Source organism: Tursiops truncatus, chromosome 9 (assembly GCF_011762595.2).
Source record: "Tursiops truncatus isolate mTurTru1 chromosome 9, mTurTru1.mat.Y, whole genome shotgun sequence".
Taxonomy (NCBI): Eukaryota; Metazoa; Chordata; class Mammalia; order Artiodactyla; family Delphinidae; genus Tursiops; species Tursiops truncatus.
In genome coordinates this window covers 87,574,430-87,591,267 of record NC_047042.1, presented here as the reverse complement: position 1 = coordinate 87,591,267, position 16,838 = coordinate 87,574,430, and the positions used below count along the sequence as shown (strand labels likewise).

The following is a 16,838-nucleotide window of genomic DNA, read 5'->3' as shown; positions in this document are numbered from 1 at the left end:
AAAACAAGAGTTTTTACTCATTTTTGTGGAGATCTGCGCTTCACTCCCCATGTGTCTATAAAGATAAAAGGATTAACATGAAAGTTGAGGCTGAACTAAGTAACTAGAGCCATGCTGGGTGCTCCTGAAGCCTGTCAGCTCCTCTGAGGGACTGGAGGTATCTTTGAGGTCCTCCTCCTTGAAACAGGGCTCGTATGCTTTTATTAGGGGCCCTGATGACAGAGCTGGATGAGGATATAAACACTCTCTATAATAGTACTTATTATTGTAACATTTGAACAATCCTAAATAGTTTACGAAGAGTTATTACATCTATATCTAATTCATTAACTTCTTTTTACATTTGCGGAAACACTGAATACATTTAGAGTTTCCAGTGTTCCAGTAATATTGGGCACTTTATTCTGGGCACTTTAGTAGTAATATTCTCATTTAATCCTCTTGTCTGTGAGGTAAGCATTATTATTCCCACTTTATAGATGAGAAAACTGAGGTTTGGGTTTGTTTTTAAAATTGCTCAAAATCACACAGTTAGCAAATGATATAGCAGGGATTCCAATCTGATACGGTTTCACTCTAGTCTCCACATTCTTAACCAAAAAGGTTAAGAGGATTTGGGTGTTCTTTGACTCCAATAAATCTCTCTACTCTAGCAATGCCTATTCCTGATTGTTATTACTTGAATCTATTAAATAATTCACCCAGTAATTCAACAAAGCTTTAAATACTATGTGCATTTTACTGTTCTGATTCTTTAGAAAATTTAAAGCTGTTCATTTTTTCCAGGGGCAAATAAGACTATTCATGAAAGTTTAAATAAGTATGTAACCTATCATCAAAAGACTCATCATAGAGCAATGTATGGTCAACATAGTGCCAGAAGGCTCTGTAGATGTAACTAATTTTCACATATAAGGGATTCAAGGATCCCAAAATAAACATCAGTGCTACCATTAACTTTAGGAAGAAACCAAATTTTAGGATAGGCAAATGTAACTGTACATTTTCACTAAGCCATTAAAATGTTCTAGAGTCTATTTCATTACTTAAAAGAAAGCTAGTGAACGTAGTGGCATAATGCCAGAAAGGTACAGAAGCAGAGTTGGGAAGAATAAGGAAAAAAATTAAGTAGCTATAGTTAAACTATCTTAAGAAAATCTAGAGTAAAATGAGTGGGATTGTGGGAGCAAAATTCTTACTACCAAGTTTACTAAATAAGCATAGGGTAATTTGATGCTTATTTTACCTACAGATCATGTTCCGGGTATACCGAACAGAAGGAAATGACTCCTTCAGGAGAGATGTATAGTTAAGGTTTAAATCCCATCCAGCTAAGGAACACCGATAATTTCCCACAATCACACCATCTGGATTCAGCATGAGTACCACCTTGAAGATGAAAGTGTCCCGGAGCAACTGTGTATCACTTGAGTCTCCTAAAATATAATCTAGGAAGCCCTTCATGATCCAAAAGCTGTGGTTTCTCCTGGATGTACCCCTGCAGTCAAAATCATGGCCTTTCGCTTTCTTGACTCACTGTTCTTCAAGGGGGTAGTAATCGTTAAAACATACACCATGGTCCTAGTAATTGTGTGGCACAAGACACGTATTTTACAAAGCTTTGACTGTACTGGGTCATTATTGATGCTAGAAAGGTATTCTTGCAGGTTTGTGTAAGTGTATGGATAGCAGGTATCTTTACTGTGTGGAAATTGAAATGTCCATGTAAGAGAAATAATGGCACCCGTCTTGCCCCTGGTTGCTTCTATAATACTTCATTTGGTCTCCTATTCTCTGCCAGCCAATATTATGAGCGTTGGCCTCGTTTTCAGAATAAAACAGTGGGTGCATACCCCGATTATAAAGACTAGCAGGCTTGGTGAAATGGATAATAGTGAATCTGTAGTCTATTCCTGCTTGGGTATTAGTGACTTGGAAGTAGTACCACTGGGTGTGTTTATTTGTGAACAGGTCAGGGCACAGTCAGCTGGTATTCATATTCTGCCCTAAGACACAAAAAAAGGAAGGGGAAAAAAAGCACATAAAAAATGTAAAAATGACATTCAAGTTTAAATTAAATAATAAAAGTAATAATAAATATACAAATAATAAACTACCTATTCACAGAAAGCTTTTTATTTGGGAAACAACATTTATTTAGGCAATGTCCAATATGCAAGTAATTGTAAAAAATCAAAGTTTTGAAGCTTTCTCTTTTATTGGATGCAAAACTGCTTCTATGTGAATTCTAAAGTCTTTTTACTCCTTTGTAATTCAAGAGAGCACATAAAAAAATGGGCATTTGACAAAAATTATATATGTCAACCCGGTTATGTTTCCTATAAAAGAAGTGATTAAAGAGTTCTTAAGTTTTTAAGAATTCAAGTCCAATGTTTCTTTTTTTACTTCAGACATACATTTCTGTTTTATATTAGATTCTAGCTCTAAGAATCTGAAATACCTATCACTAAGAAAGGTTAAAAACCTATATAAATTACTATAAGCATATGGATTATAAAACTGTAAACTCTGAGAGGACAGGAACTGTATTTCATAACTGTTTGCATCCCCCATACTTAATCATTGAAGATACTTAAAGGCAAAAATAATTTCATTAGTACATTACTTATATATCTAACAATTTTACCTGGTTAGTTGTGACTTTTTTACCAAGTACTTCCTATTCTATCAGCATTATGCACTTATTGTGTGTGTATATGTGTTTGTGTGTGTAGTTATAAACAGTGAACTAGGAAATGAATGTTGTAAAACCTTGAGAGCCATTGAATCTAGGTGATGGGTATATGATAGTTAATGTAGAACTGTATTATGCTCTGTACTTAAGTGTATGTTTAAAATTTTTCATTAAAAAATTTTTTTAAAAATATCCTTGGATCGCAGGCATATTCCCAAGCACGTTTTACAGAACACTCATCTGAAGAACTACTCCATTAAAAAGTCTGAGAAGCGGGGTGTGTGTGTGTGTGTGTGTGTGTGTGTGTGTGTGTGACAATTCATATTGGCATACTGAAAATGTACATTACAGAAACCTGTTTAATTCATAGTTCTCAAAATTGTTTGAACCCAGAACCTTCCATACCTACCCCTTAAAATAATCTCTAAGTAGCATCTATACTTCAAGGAATTATAGTTCAGTAATGGATACTAAAAGTAATGTATCTAATACAGGAAATAATAAATAGTTGATAGTCTACCTCCTCAAATAAAAATAATTAAAACCTACACTTTGACTACCTTCCGTAGATTACCACTCTCAAACCTTGCTTCAAACATCAAAGTATCATCACAGTTATTCACAGGCTGCTTCAAGGGTGTTCGGTTGCCCCCAACTTGGGAATACACAAAACAAGGCTCTTTGTAGGCTGATGAGAAACCATAAAGATATCAAGCCATAGCTAAAGTATATAGGCTATTCTGCATAGAGTTTGGAACTACAGTATAACTGAAGTGTCACTAAGGATTATAAATTTTAACATAATTTGACACTAGCATATATAGGTTTATGTTGAAATAAGTAAGTCTAAGTATTTAGACTAGAAAAGCAATGCCTGAAATAAATTCATATATTTCTCACAGTAAAAATACTCTACTTCTGGTTATAATGAAGTAATTGGTCCTGAAGTCATCTTTTCACTGTAAATAACTATAAAACTGGACAAAAAATACGAATTAACTGTTTTCATGCATTTGGACAACACAAATACCAGAACTACATATGGTTCTTGAAAGAAGGTAAATACATGAAATAAGCCCATGTTTAATTCTTGTTTTCTTCCTGGGGGTACTTTTTACCTCTTAGGAAGATGGCACTTAAGGATAGCATAACAGTCATGTTGAGCTGAGGAGGCGAGATTGTTGCCTGGGGCTGCTGAAATTGGTACCCTGGGTACCAGAGAGAAGAACGCTATGTAGAGGGAGGGCTTCAATAGTCTACATGGTGGTTCCCCAGTCCTTGACTGAAGGCTTGGCTCTACAAGCACAGGATAAGACTAGGGAAGATAGGACAGAGTGCTACTGTAGGACTGAGATACCAGAGGATAAACATTCTAGGATATATTGAAATTCAACCTATCCAGAATACAAGGACTTCACTGAGCACCTCAGGCATTCAATCGTGACTCTAAAAAGGTTGTATATTAGGCATAAGAACCGCATTCAGGAGTAAGGGCCATGACCTAGGACTAAGGACAAAATGAAAACAGACCTGCTTTTATAAAAAAATAAACCAATTCCAAAGGAAGCAAAATGATTTGCCAGCAATTTAGCTGCCTACCAGAAAAAAATTCAGCATAATGTTTAAAAAGAACATAATACAAACTCCTACAACATATCTTTCACAATTTCCCACATATGATAAAAAAAAACTATGAAGCACACAAAGAAGGAAATGTGATCCAATAAATATTTAACAGACCCAAAGATAACTCAGATGGTATGATTAACAGAGAAGGACTTTGAATATATGTTAAAATACTTAAAGGAAAAGATAGAGATAGTGAATAAACAGATCAAGTAATTCAAAAAAAGAAGAAATGTTAACTGTAAAAAGAATGAAATGAAAATTCTAGAAATAAAAAGTACAATAATGGAAATGAAAGATTTACCAGATGGGCTTAAGAGAAACTGAATATTGCAAAGGAAAGACTCAGTGAACTTAAAAACAAATGAATACAATTATCCAAACCCAAGGCCAGAGGAGAAAAAAAGAACAAAGACCCAGTGACATGTGCGAGATAGCTAGAAATCTACCATATGGATTGGAGTTGGAATTCCAAGGGACAGAAGAGAAAGAATATTATGGAGAAAATACGTGAAGAAATAATGGCTGAAAATTTCTCAAATTTGGAAAAAAAACAAAGAACTCTATTAAATTATGGATCTAAGAGGTTCAGCAAACTCCAAACCGGATAAATATAAAGATAACCAAATCTAGGCAGGTCACAGTCAAATTGCTGAAAACAGCCAAACAGAAAAAGACACATCACATATAAGGAACAATGATATAAATTATGGCTGACTTTTTACTAAAGAGAACAGATGTCATGAGACAATGGAACAATATCTTTAAAGAAAGAAAAATATTTAAAAGAAAAAAATGTAAACCCAGAATTCTATATACTCAGTTGTTTGGGGACTTCCTTCTACAGCTACAGGTTTGGAAACCACTCTGTTCTCTTACCCCTTCAGGCCTAGGAGGAATAATGGTTCTGCTCTATTGACAATTCTCTGTTGCTTCACCATCCCTTATTAGTCTCCCTTAATTCTGTCCACCCTTTTGTAAGTTATCCTTTCATTAAAGTTTCTTAAATTACTCTATGTAAGCCATCCACTTCCTGACAAGAGCCTGACCAACTCACCTCATCTACTTTAATTTCATATTAGATCTCATTTATGTGTGAAAATTAGGAGGTGCATTAGCTATGTAAATATTTGAAATCAAATATAAAAAATCAGAGGTGCTTTTCTCACCCCAGTTGCTTAAAAATGCACGAGTATATGATTTCTGTAACTGCTTACTGTGTAAGAAGGAATTCCCGTGAATTTCTCTGTTTTGCCAGCTCTTTAAATAAAATACATTTGCTTCCTGGAAGTCATCTTTAATATATAGTCTAAGATACTGGGTTGGCCAAAAAGTTCATTCCGGTTTTTCCATAAGATGTGGTGAAACTGTACAGGAGTCCCATACTTCCTTACATTGGTGCTTCAGGAGCAGCGCAGTTTAGAATGTAGGTTGAGACTTCTATGTTTGATTATTAGCATACTCTAACATGAAGCAGAGATTCTGCATTACCAGAGCTCTCAAGATGCACTTATTAATCCTGAGTGTTAAGAACACTTTCCTGAGATGTAATCTTAGATGTTATTTGCAATGTGGGATATTTTCCTCTTTTCAAGAATGCAGTCCCAAGAAATGCATCAAACTGGCATAATATGAAAATAAATCACCTGAAAGACTGCATGAAAATGACCTATAGATGGAAAGGGGATGATAGTTGCAGAGCACTCTGCTGGATTTACCTTTGAAAACTGATGCAAAGCTTAATTCCATCGCAGTAAGACTCTTCATTCTCATGGTCAACATGATGCTTTATCTTTAAGTAAGTATGCATAAGCTGCAATATGCACCTTCAAGAACATAATTAGCACTGAATCAACATTTGGATTAATATGTAACCAGACGTGTTTGTGGAGTCAGGGACTTCCTGTTAATTTACAATTTCCACTATAAACAGCAGAACAAATATAACTAAGAGATTAGCCCAGGTACCAAGTTATTTTTTATAGCAACATGTCTCATATACCCACCATCTTCAGCTAGGTAAACCACAGGATCCTCCTTGGAGCTTGGATAAAGGGGTTCTATCTCCAGGCCTGTTGGGATGTACATTCGCTCAGGATTAGAAGGGGTCCAATCTGGAGAAAAAGAGAAAACAGTGGGACCTTCAAGATGGCAGAGGAGTAAGATGTGGAGATCATCTTCCTCCCCACAAACACATCCACACGTGGAACAACTCCTACAGAACACCTACTGAACACTGGCAGAAGACCTCAGACCTCCCAAAAGGCAAGAAACTCCCCATGTACCTGAGTAGGGCAAAAGAAAAAAGAGAGACAAAAAATAGGGATGGGACCTGCACCTCTGGGAGGGAGCTGTGAAGGAGAAAAGGTTTCCACACACTAGGAAGCCCCTTAACTGGCGGAGACTGGGGGTGGCGGGAAGCCTCAGAGCCACGGAGGAGAGCGCAGCAACAGGGGTGCAGAGGGCAAAGCAGAGAGATTCCTGCACAGAGGATTGGTGCCGACCAGCACTCACCAGTCTGAGAGGCTTGTCTGCTCATCTGCCAGGGCGGGTGGGGGCTTGGAGCTGAGGCTCAGGCTTCGGAGGTTGGATCCCAGGGATAGGACTGGGGTTGGCTGCATGAACACAGCCTGAAGGGGGCTAGTGCACCACAGCTAGCCAGGAGGGAGTCTGGGAAAAGGTCTGGAGCTGCTGAAGAGGCAAGAGACTTTTTCTTGCCTCTTTGTTTCCTGGTGCGTGAGGAGAGGGGATTAAGAGTGCCGCTTAAAGGAGCTCCAGAGACGGGTGCGAGCCAGGGCTATCAGCGCGGACCCCAGAGACGGGCATGAGACGCTAAGGCTGCTGCTGCAGCCACCAAGAAGCCTGTGTGCGAGCACAGGTCACTATCCACACCTCCCTCCCAGGAGCCTGTGCAGCCCGCCACTGCCAGGGTCCCGTGATCCAGGGGCAACTTCCCCGAGAGAACACACGGCGCACCTCAGCCTCTTAAAACGTCATGCTGGCCTCTGCTGCCACAGGCTCGCCCCGTATTCCAAACCCCTCCCTGCCCCCTGGCCTGAGTGAGCCAGAGCCCCCTAATCAGCTGCTACTTAAACCCTGTCCTGTCTGAGCGGAAACAGATGCCCTCTGGAGACCTACACACAGAGGTGGGGCCAAATCCAAAGCTGAACCCCAGGAGCTGTGCGAACAAAGAAGAGAAAGGGAAATCTCTCCCAGCAACCTCAGGAGCAGCGGATAAAATCTCCACAATCAACTTGAGGTACCTGCATCTGTGGAATACCTGAATAGAAAACAAATCATCCCAAAATTGAGGCAGTGGACTTTGGGAGCAACTGTAGACTTGGGGTTTGCTTTCTGCATCTAATTTGTTTCTGGTTTTATGTTTATCTTAGTTTAATATTTAGAGCTTATTGTCGTTGGTAGATGTGTTTATTGATTTGGTTGCACTCTTCCTTTTTTAAAATTTATATAATATTTTTTCCTTTTTTTCTTTTTGTGACTGTGTATGTGTATGCTTCTTTGTGTGATTTTGTCTGTATAGCTTTGCTTTTACCATTTTTCCTAGGGTTGTCTGTTTTTTCTTCTTGGTAGTTTTTAGCGCTTGTTATCATTGGTGGATTTGTTTTTCGGTTTGCTTGCTCCCTTCTTTATTTTTATTACTTTTGTTTTTAATATTTATTTTTTATTTTAGTAACTTTATTTTGTTTTACTTTCTTTTTTTTTTCCCTCCCTTTCCTCCCTTTTCATCTGAGCCAAGTGACTGACAGGGTCTTGGTGCTCTGGCTGGGTGTCAGACCTGAGCTGAGTTCAGGATACTGGTCTACCAGAGACCTCCCTGCCTGACATAATATGAAATGGTGAAAGCTCTCCCAGAGATCTCCATCTCAACGCAAAGACCCTGCTCCACTCAACGACCAGCAAGCTACAGTGCTGGACACCCCATGCCAAACAACTAGCAAGACAGGAACACAATCCCACCCATTAGCAGAGAGGCTGCCTAAAATCATAATAAGTTCACAGACACCCTAAAGCACACAACCAGACATGGTCCTGCCCACCAGACAGGTAAGATCCTGCCCACCAGAAAGACAAGATCCAGCCTCATCCACCAGAATACAGGCACCAGTCCCTTCCACCACAAAACCTACACAACCCAACTGAACCAACCTTACCCACTGGGGTTAGAAACCAAAAACAATGGGAACTAGGAACCTGCAGCCTTCAAAAAGAAGACCCCGAACACAGTAAGATAAGCAAAATGAGAAGACAGAGAAACACACAGCAGATGAAGGAGCAAGGCAAAAACCCACCAGGCCAAACAAATGAAGAGGAAATAGGCAGTTTACCTGAAAAAGAATTCCGAGTAATGATAGTAAAGATGATCCAAAATCTTGGAAATAGATGGAGAAAATACAAGAAACGTTTAACAAGGAACTAAAAGAACTAAAGAGAAAGCAAACAATGATGAACAACACAATAAATGATATTAAAAATTCTCTAGAAGGAATCAATAGCAGAATAACTGAGGCAGAAGAATGGATAAGTGACCTGGAAGATAAAACAGTGGAAATAACTACTGCAGAGCAGAATAAAGAAAAAAGAATGAAAAGTATTGAGGACAGTCTCAGAGACCTCTGGGACAACATTAAATGCATGAACCTTTGAATTATAGGGGGTCCCAGAAGAGAAAAGAAAAAAAAAATGAACTAAGAAAATATTTGAAGAGATTATAGTTCAAAACTTCCCTAATGTGGGAATGGAAATAATCAACTCCAGGAAGCACAGAGAGTCCCAGTGAGGATAAATCCAAGGAGAAACACGCCAAAACACATATTAATCAAACTATCAAAAATTAAATACAAAGAAAAAAATATTAAAAGCAGCAAGCCAAAAGCAACAAATAACATACAAGGGAATCCCCATAAGGTTAACAGCTGATCTTTCAGCAGACTCTGCAAGCCAGAAAGGAGTGGCAGGACATATTTAAAGTGATGAAAGGGAAAAATCTACAAACAAGAATACTCTACCCAGCAAGGATCTCATTCACATTTGACGGAGAAATTAAAACCTTTACAGAGGTCTTCCCTGGTGGGGCAGTGGATAAGAATCCACCTGCCAATGCAGGACACGTGGGTTCGAGCCCTGGTCCAGGAAGATCCCACATGCCATGGAGCAACTAAGCCCATGCGCCACAACTATTGAGCCTGTGCTCTTGAGCCCGCGAGCCACAACTACGGAAGCCCACGCACCTAGAGCCCGTACTCTGCAACAAGAGAAGCCACTGCAATGAGAAGCCCGTGCACCACAACGAAGAGTACCCCTGGCTCGCCACAACTAGAGATAGCCTGTGTACAGCAATGAAGACCCAATGCAGCCAAAAATAAAAGTTAAAAAACCTTTACAGAAAAGCAAAGCTCTTTAAGAGAATTCTGCACCACCAAATCAGCTTTACAACAAATGCTAAAGGAAGTTCTCTAAACAGGAACACAAGAGAAGGAAAAGACCTACAAAAACAAACCCAAAACAAGTAAGAAAATGGGAATAGGAACATACATATCGATAATTACCTTAAATGTAAATGGAGTAAATGCTCCAACCAAAAGACACAGACGCTGAATGGATACAAAAACAAGACCCGTATATATGCTGTCTACAAGAGACTCACTTCAGACCTAGGGACACATACAGACTGAAAGTGAGGGGATGGAAAAAGATATTCCATGCAAATGGAAATCAAAAGAAAGCTGGAGTAGCAATTCTCATATCAGACAAAACAGACATTAAAGACTATTACAAGAGACAAAAAAGGACACTACATAATGATCAAGGGATCAGTCCAAGAAGAAGATATAACAATTGTAAATATTTATGCACCAAACATAGGAGCACTTCAAGACATAAGGCAAATACTAACAGCCATAAAAGGGGAAATCAACAGTAACACATTCATAGTAGGGGACTTTAACACCCCACTTTCACCGATGGGCAGAGCATCCAAAATTAAAATAAATAAGGAAACACAAGCTTTAAATGACATATTAAACAAGATGGACTTAAGTGGTATATATAGGACATTCCATCCCAAAACAACAGAATACAATTTCCTCTCAAGTGCTCATGGAACTTTCCCTAGGATAGATCATATCTTGGGTCACAAATCAAGCCCTGGTCAATTTAAGAATAGTTAAATTGTATCAAGTATCTTTTCTGACCACAATGCTATGAGACTAGATATCAATTACAAGAAAAAATCTGTAAAAAATACAAACACATGGGGGCTAAACAATACACTACTAAATAACCAAGAGATCACTGCAGAAATCAAAGAGGAAATCAAAAAATGCCTAGAAACAAATGACAATGAAAACACGATGACCCAAAACAGGGATGCAGCAAAAGCAGTTCTAAGAGGGAAGTTTATAGCAATACAATCCTACCTCAAGAAACAAGAAACATCCCAAATAAACAACCTAACCTTACACCTAAAGCAGTTAGAGAAAGAAGAACAAAAAGACCCCGAAGTTAGCTGAAGGAAAGAAATCATAAAGATCAGATGAGAAATAAATGAAAAGAAATGAAGGAAACGATAGCAAAGATCAATAAAACTAAAAGCTGGTTCTCTGAGAAGATAAACAAGATTGATAAACCATTAACCAGACTCATCAAGAAAAAAAGGGAGAAGACTCAAATCAATAGAATTAGAAATGAAAAAGGAGAAGTAACAACTGACACTGTAGAAATACAAAGGATCATGAGAGATCACTACAAGCAACTATATGCCAATAAAATGGACAACCTGGAAGAAATGGACAAATTCTTAGAAAAGCACAACCTTCCGACACTGAACCAGGAAGAAATAGAAAATATGAACAGACCAATCAGAAGCACTGAAATTGAAACTGTGATTTAAAATCTTCCAACAGGGCTTCCCTGGTGGTGCAGTGGTTGAGAGTCCGCCTGCCGATGCAGGGGACACGGGTTCGTGCCCCGGTCCAGGAAGATCCCACATGCCGCAGAGCGGCTGGGCCCGTGAGCCATGGCCGCTGAGCTTGCGTGTCTGGAGCCTGTGCTCCGCAACGGGAGAGGCCACAACAGTGAGAGCCCCGTGTACCACAAAACAAAACAAACGAAAAAAATCTTCCAACAAACAAAAGCCCAGGACCAGATGGCTTCACAGGCGAATTCTATCAAACATTTAGAGAAGAGCTAACACCTATCCTTCTCAAACTCTCCCAAAATATAGCAGAGGGAGGAACACTCCCAAACTCATTCTACGAGGCCACCATCACCCTGATACCAAAACCAGACAAAGGTGTCACAAAGAAAGAAAACTACAGGCCAATATCGCTGATGAACATAGATGCAAAAATCCTCCACAAAATACTAGCAAACAGAATCCAACAGCACATTAAAAGGATCATACACCATGATCTAGTGGGGTTTATCCCAGGAATGCAAGGATTCTTCAATATATGCAAATCAATCAATGTGATACACCATATTAAAAAATTGAAAGAGAAAAAACATGATCATCTCAACAGATGCAGAGAAAGCTTTCAACAAAATTCAACACCCATTTATGATAAAACCCTCCAGAAAGTAGGCATAGAGGGAACTTTCCCCAACATAATAAAGGCCATATATGACAAACCCACAGCCAACATCGTCCTCAATGGTGAAAAACTGAAACCATTTCCACTAAGATCAGGAAGAAGACAAGGTTGCCCACTCTCACCACTGTTATTCAACATTGTTTTGGAAGTTTTAGCCACAGCAATCAGAGAAGAAAAGGAAATAAAAGGAATCCAAATCGGAAAAGAAGAAGTAAAGCTGTCACTGTTTGCAGATGACATGATACTATACATAGAGAATCCTAAATATGCCTCCAGAAAACTACTAGAGCTAATCAATGAATTTGGTAAAGTAGCAGGATACAAAATTAATGCACAGAAATCTCTGGCATTCCTGTACACTAATAATGAAAAATCTGAAAGAGAAATTAAGGAAACACTCCCATTTACCACTGCAAGAAAAAGAGTAAAATACCTAGGAATAAACCTACCTAAGGAGACAAAGGACCGCTATTCAGAAAACTATAAGACAGCGATGAAAGAAATTAAAGATGATACAGACAGATGGAGAGATATACCATGTTCTTGGATTGGAAGAATCAACATTGTGAAAATGACTATACTATCCAAAGCAATCTACAGATTCAGTGCAATCCCTATCAAACTACCAATGGCATTTTTCACAGAACTAGAACAAAAAATTTCACAATTTGTATGGAAACACAAAAGACCCCGAATAGCCAAAGCAATCTTGAGAAAGAAAAACGGAGCTGGAGGAATCAGGCTCCTTGACTTCAGACTATACTCCAAAGCTAAAATAATCAAGACAGTATGGTATTGGCACAGAAACAGAAATATAGATTAATGGAACTGGACAGAAAGCCCAGAGATAAACCCACACACATATGGTCACGTTATCTTCGATAAAGGAGACAGGAGTATACAATGGAGAAAAGACAGCCTCCTCAATATTTGGTGCTGGGAACACTGGACAGCTACATGTAAAAGAATGAAATCAGAACATTTCCTAACACCATATACAAAAATAAACTCAAAATTAAAGAGCTAAATGTAAGGCCAGACACTATCAAACTCTTAGAGGAAAACACAGGCTGAACACTCTATGAAATAAATCACAGTAAGATCCTTTTTGACCCAGCTCCTAGAGAAATGGAAATAAAAAAAAATAAATAAATGGGACCTAATGAAACTTAAAAGCTTTTGCACAGCAAAGGAAACCATAAAGAAGACGTAAAGACAACCCTCAGAATGGGAGAAAATATTTGCAAATGAAGCAACTGACAAAGAACTAATTTCCAAAATATACAAGCAGGTCATGCAGCTCAATATCAAAAAAACAAACCACCCAACCTAAAAATGGGCAGTAGACCTAAATGGACATTTCTCCAAAGAAGATATACAGATTACCAACAAACACATGAAAGGATGCTCCACATCACTAATCATCAGAGAAATGCAAATGAGAACTACAATAAGGTATCACCTCACATGGGTCAGAATGGTCATCATCAAAACAGCAACAAACAATAAATGCTGGGGAGGGTGTGGAGAAAAGGGAACCCTCTTGCACTGTTGGTGGGACTTTAAATTGATACAGCCACTATGGAGAACAGTAGGGAGGTTCCTTAAAAAACTAAAAATAGAACTACCCTACGCCCCAGGAATCCCACTACTGGGCATATACCCTGAGAAAACTGTAATTCAAAAAGAGTCACGTACCACAGTGTTCATGGCACCACTATTTACAGTAGCCAGGACATGGAAGCAACCTAAGTGTCCATCAACAGATGAATGGATAAAGAAGATGTGTGGCACGTATATACAATGGAATATTACTCAGCCATAAAAAGAAACGAAATTGAGTTATTTGTAGTCAGGTAGATGGACCTAGAGACTGTCATACAGAGTGAAGTCAGAAAGAAAAAACAAATACCATATGCTAACACATATATATGGAATATTAAAATAAAAGTGGTTCTGAAGAACTGAGGGCAGGACAGGAATAAAGATGCAGACGTAGAGAATGGACTTGAGGACACGGGGAAGGTGAAGGGTATGCTGGGACGAAGTGAGAGAGTGGCATGGATATACACTACCAAATGTAAAATAGCTAGTGCGAAGCAGCCACATAGCACAGGGAAATCAGCTTGGTGCTTTGTGACCACCTAGAGGGGTGGGATAGGAAGGCTGGGAGGGAGACGCAAGAGGGAGGAAAAATGGGGATATATTTATATGTATAGCTGATTCACCTTGTTATACAGCAGAAACTAACACACCATTGTAAAGCAATTATACTCCAATAAAGATGTTAAAAAATAAAAAAAGGAAAAACATTAATTGAATATGACTTCAAAAGAAAAGAGGAAAATTTTATTGTATATTTTCAAATTATTCATTGGTAGATCTAGGCTCAAATTTAGTGTTTTATGCAAAGCTGGATTTTACCAGGGGTTCATTGAAGGTAACAATGAGCATGGTCACACTTTAACAAAACCCGTAACATTTCATTTGCACCTTGGTTCTAAGTTATTATATAGTTCATGATTATTTTGTGTCATCACAGATTTTATACTAAAGTTTCATTTCTCCTGGGTGCTTGATGCCTTTCTAACCTACCTCTGGGAATCTTGCTCCACATTTTATTCTCCCTTTCCCTGCATCTTCAGCTTATTGCTTGATAATGGTTGTCCCCTAAGCTTATACACATGGTTCAAGTTTCTTTTGTCTCTCCACAGGAAGGCTATCCTTGGAGCCCCACCATTTTCCTTATCTATACCAGCTTTCGTACTGTTCGTTACTTATTTTTTTTGTGGTACGTGGGCCTCTCACTGTTGTGGCCTCTCCCGTTGCGGAGCACAGGCTCCGGATGCGCAGGCTCAGCGGCCATGGCTCATGGGCCCAGCCGCTCCGCGGCATGTGGTATCTTCCCGGACCGGGGCACAAACCCGTGTTCCCTGCATCGGTAGGTGGACCCTCAACCACTGCGCCACCAGGGAAGCCCTCTTCGTTATTTTCAGGACCAAATTTTTTACCATGATCTATCTGATTGGAAAAAAATGACTTTATGGCCCAACTACCCTCATTTTTCCCACTTTTTAGTGGACAAGAATTGGTGATGACTCATTCTCCTACTTCTCGTTTATTATTGGCTGTTATGTGTCAGCCTATGCTTGGCTCTGGGAATAAATATGCTCCAATAGAGGAAGCCAGCCTCTATGATCCCAAATATATTCACTGAAACAATAAACAAAAGAACTTGGTGACATGAAACAAGTATCACTGGGCAAACATGTTTTTGGGATAATATGTACAACTGCTTTAGCAACAGAAGTGTGTTTGACACAATGAATAGGGGTCAAGTCTAGCTACAGAAACAGCATGGACTAGAATATTGATGCAAAGATTCATCAGTGTACATTGTGGCGTTAACTGAACAACACACAACCAAATAAACTGACAATAAACAATAAAGCAAACTAAAATTTAAAAGTGAGATTCTCATTAGTTGAAAACTTAATCACCTCAAACCAAAATTAATCATTAACTGATAATATAGCATCTGTTCTGAAATTTTTGGGAATTTCAGCCATTTGCCTTTTTTTTTTTTTTAACACCTTGATATATAAAGCTATATATCTGCCCTTTAAAAAGAGTTCAGCGGGGCTTCTCTGGTTGCACAGTGCTTAAGAACTCGCCTGCCAACACAGGGGATACAGGTTTGACCCCTGGTCTGGGAGGATCCCACAGGCCGTGGAGCAACTGGGCCAGCAAGCCACAACTACTGAAGCCTGTGTGCCTAGGGCCCGTGCTCCACAGCAGGAGAGGCCATGGCAATGAGAAGCCCGTGCACCGCAACAAAGACCCAATGCAGCCAAAAATAAATAATAAATTAATGAAAAAAAAAAAAGAAAGAAATACCTTCCTCAACTTGGCCTCCACAGCACTTCTTTCCTCCCAGATACAAAAGCATGTTTCCACTCCTAGCACTACATCTTTCCCCTTTAAAAAAAAAAAAAAAAAGAGTACAGCCATCTCATTTTATATCTTTGTGCAATTTGTTTGAGGATACCTTTTCTTACTTAGGTTACAAAGTTATTGCATTTTCATCGCTCTCTCTTAAAAGCAAGAGGAGCCTATTTGGCTCACAGAGGAATTAACCTAATGTCTGTGTTCAAATGGAGTATGATTTGCTGTCCCTGTAAACTTCAAGACTACTTCAGAAACCCTGATGACAACTTCCTGTAACAACAGTATTTTCTTAATAGAAATTCTTTGGGCATTGATTATAAAAGGTGTTCTGGGGGAGCTTAAAGATGGCAGAAGAGTAAGACGTGGAGATCACCTTCCTCCCCACAAATACATCTACATGTGGAGCAACCCCTACAGAACACCTACTGAACGCTGGCAGAAGACCTCAGACCTCCCAAAAGGCAAGAAACTCCCCACATACCTGGGTAGGGTAAAAGAAAAAAGGAAAAATAGAGACAAAAGAATAGGGACGGGACCTGCACCAGTGGGAGGGAGCTGTGAAGGAGGAAAGACTTCCACACACTAGGAAGGCCCTTCGCAGGTGGAGACTGCGGGTGGCGGAGGGGGGAAGCTTCGGAGCCATGGAGCAGCGCAGCAACAGGGGTGCGGAGGGCAAAGCAGAGAGATTTCCGCACAGAGGATCGGTGCCCACCAGCACTCACCAGCCTGAGAGGCTTGTCTGCTCCCCGGCTGGGACGGGCGGGGCTGGGAGCTGAGGCTCCTGAGGCTCGGACTTCGGAGGTCAGAGGACTGGCACTTTCTGCCATTGAATTGCTTTTGCACTTTTGTCAAAAATTACTTGGGCATATTTGTGTAGCTCTGCTTTTGGGCTCTCTATTCTGTTCCACTTATCTACGTATATATCCCTCCACTAATACCACAGGGCCTTGACCACT

The 16,838-nt window shown here is 39.5% G+C and overlaps 2 protein-coding genes across 3 annotated transcripts in view; one reads left to right on the top strand and one right to left on the bottom strand.

Annotated features, from left to right (window-relative positions):
* Positions 1 to 8,335, top strand: part of CYREN (cell cycle regulator of NHEJ) — a 98,815-nt gene extending 90,480 nt beyond the window's left edge. The window contains exon 5 of one of the 2 annotated variants that reach the window (XM_033863321.2): positions 5,917 to 8,335. In XM_033863321.2, coding sequence (XP_033719212.1) covers positions 5,917 to 6,045 — 129 coding nt within the window. In that variant the 3' untranslated portion in view covers positions 6,046 to 8,335. Of the gene's footprint in view, positions 1 to 1,252; positions 2,888 to 5,916 lie in introns of those variants that run through there. The other variant, XM_033863322.2, reaches the window with a different exon arrangement.
* AGBL3 (AGBL carboxypeptidase 3) overlaps positions 1 to 16,838 on the bottom strand; it is a 97,887-nt gene that overhangs the window by 43,738 nt on the left and 37,311 nt on the right. The window contains 7 exon segments of the mRNA XM_073809963.1: positions 1,247 to 1,478; positions 1,481 to 1,731; positions 1,733 to 1,978; positions 1,980 to 2,006; positions 3,245 to 3,383; positions 6,328 to 6,435; positions 15,832 to 15,912. Coding sequence (XP_073666064.1) covers positions 1,247 to 1,478; positions 1,481 to 1,731; positions 1,733 to 1,978; positions 1,980 to 2,006; positions 3,245 to 3,383; positions 6,328 to 6,435; positions 15,832 to 15,912 — 1,084 coding nt within the window.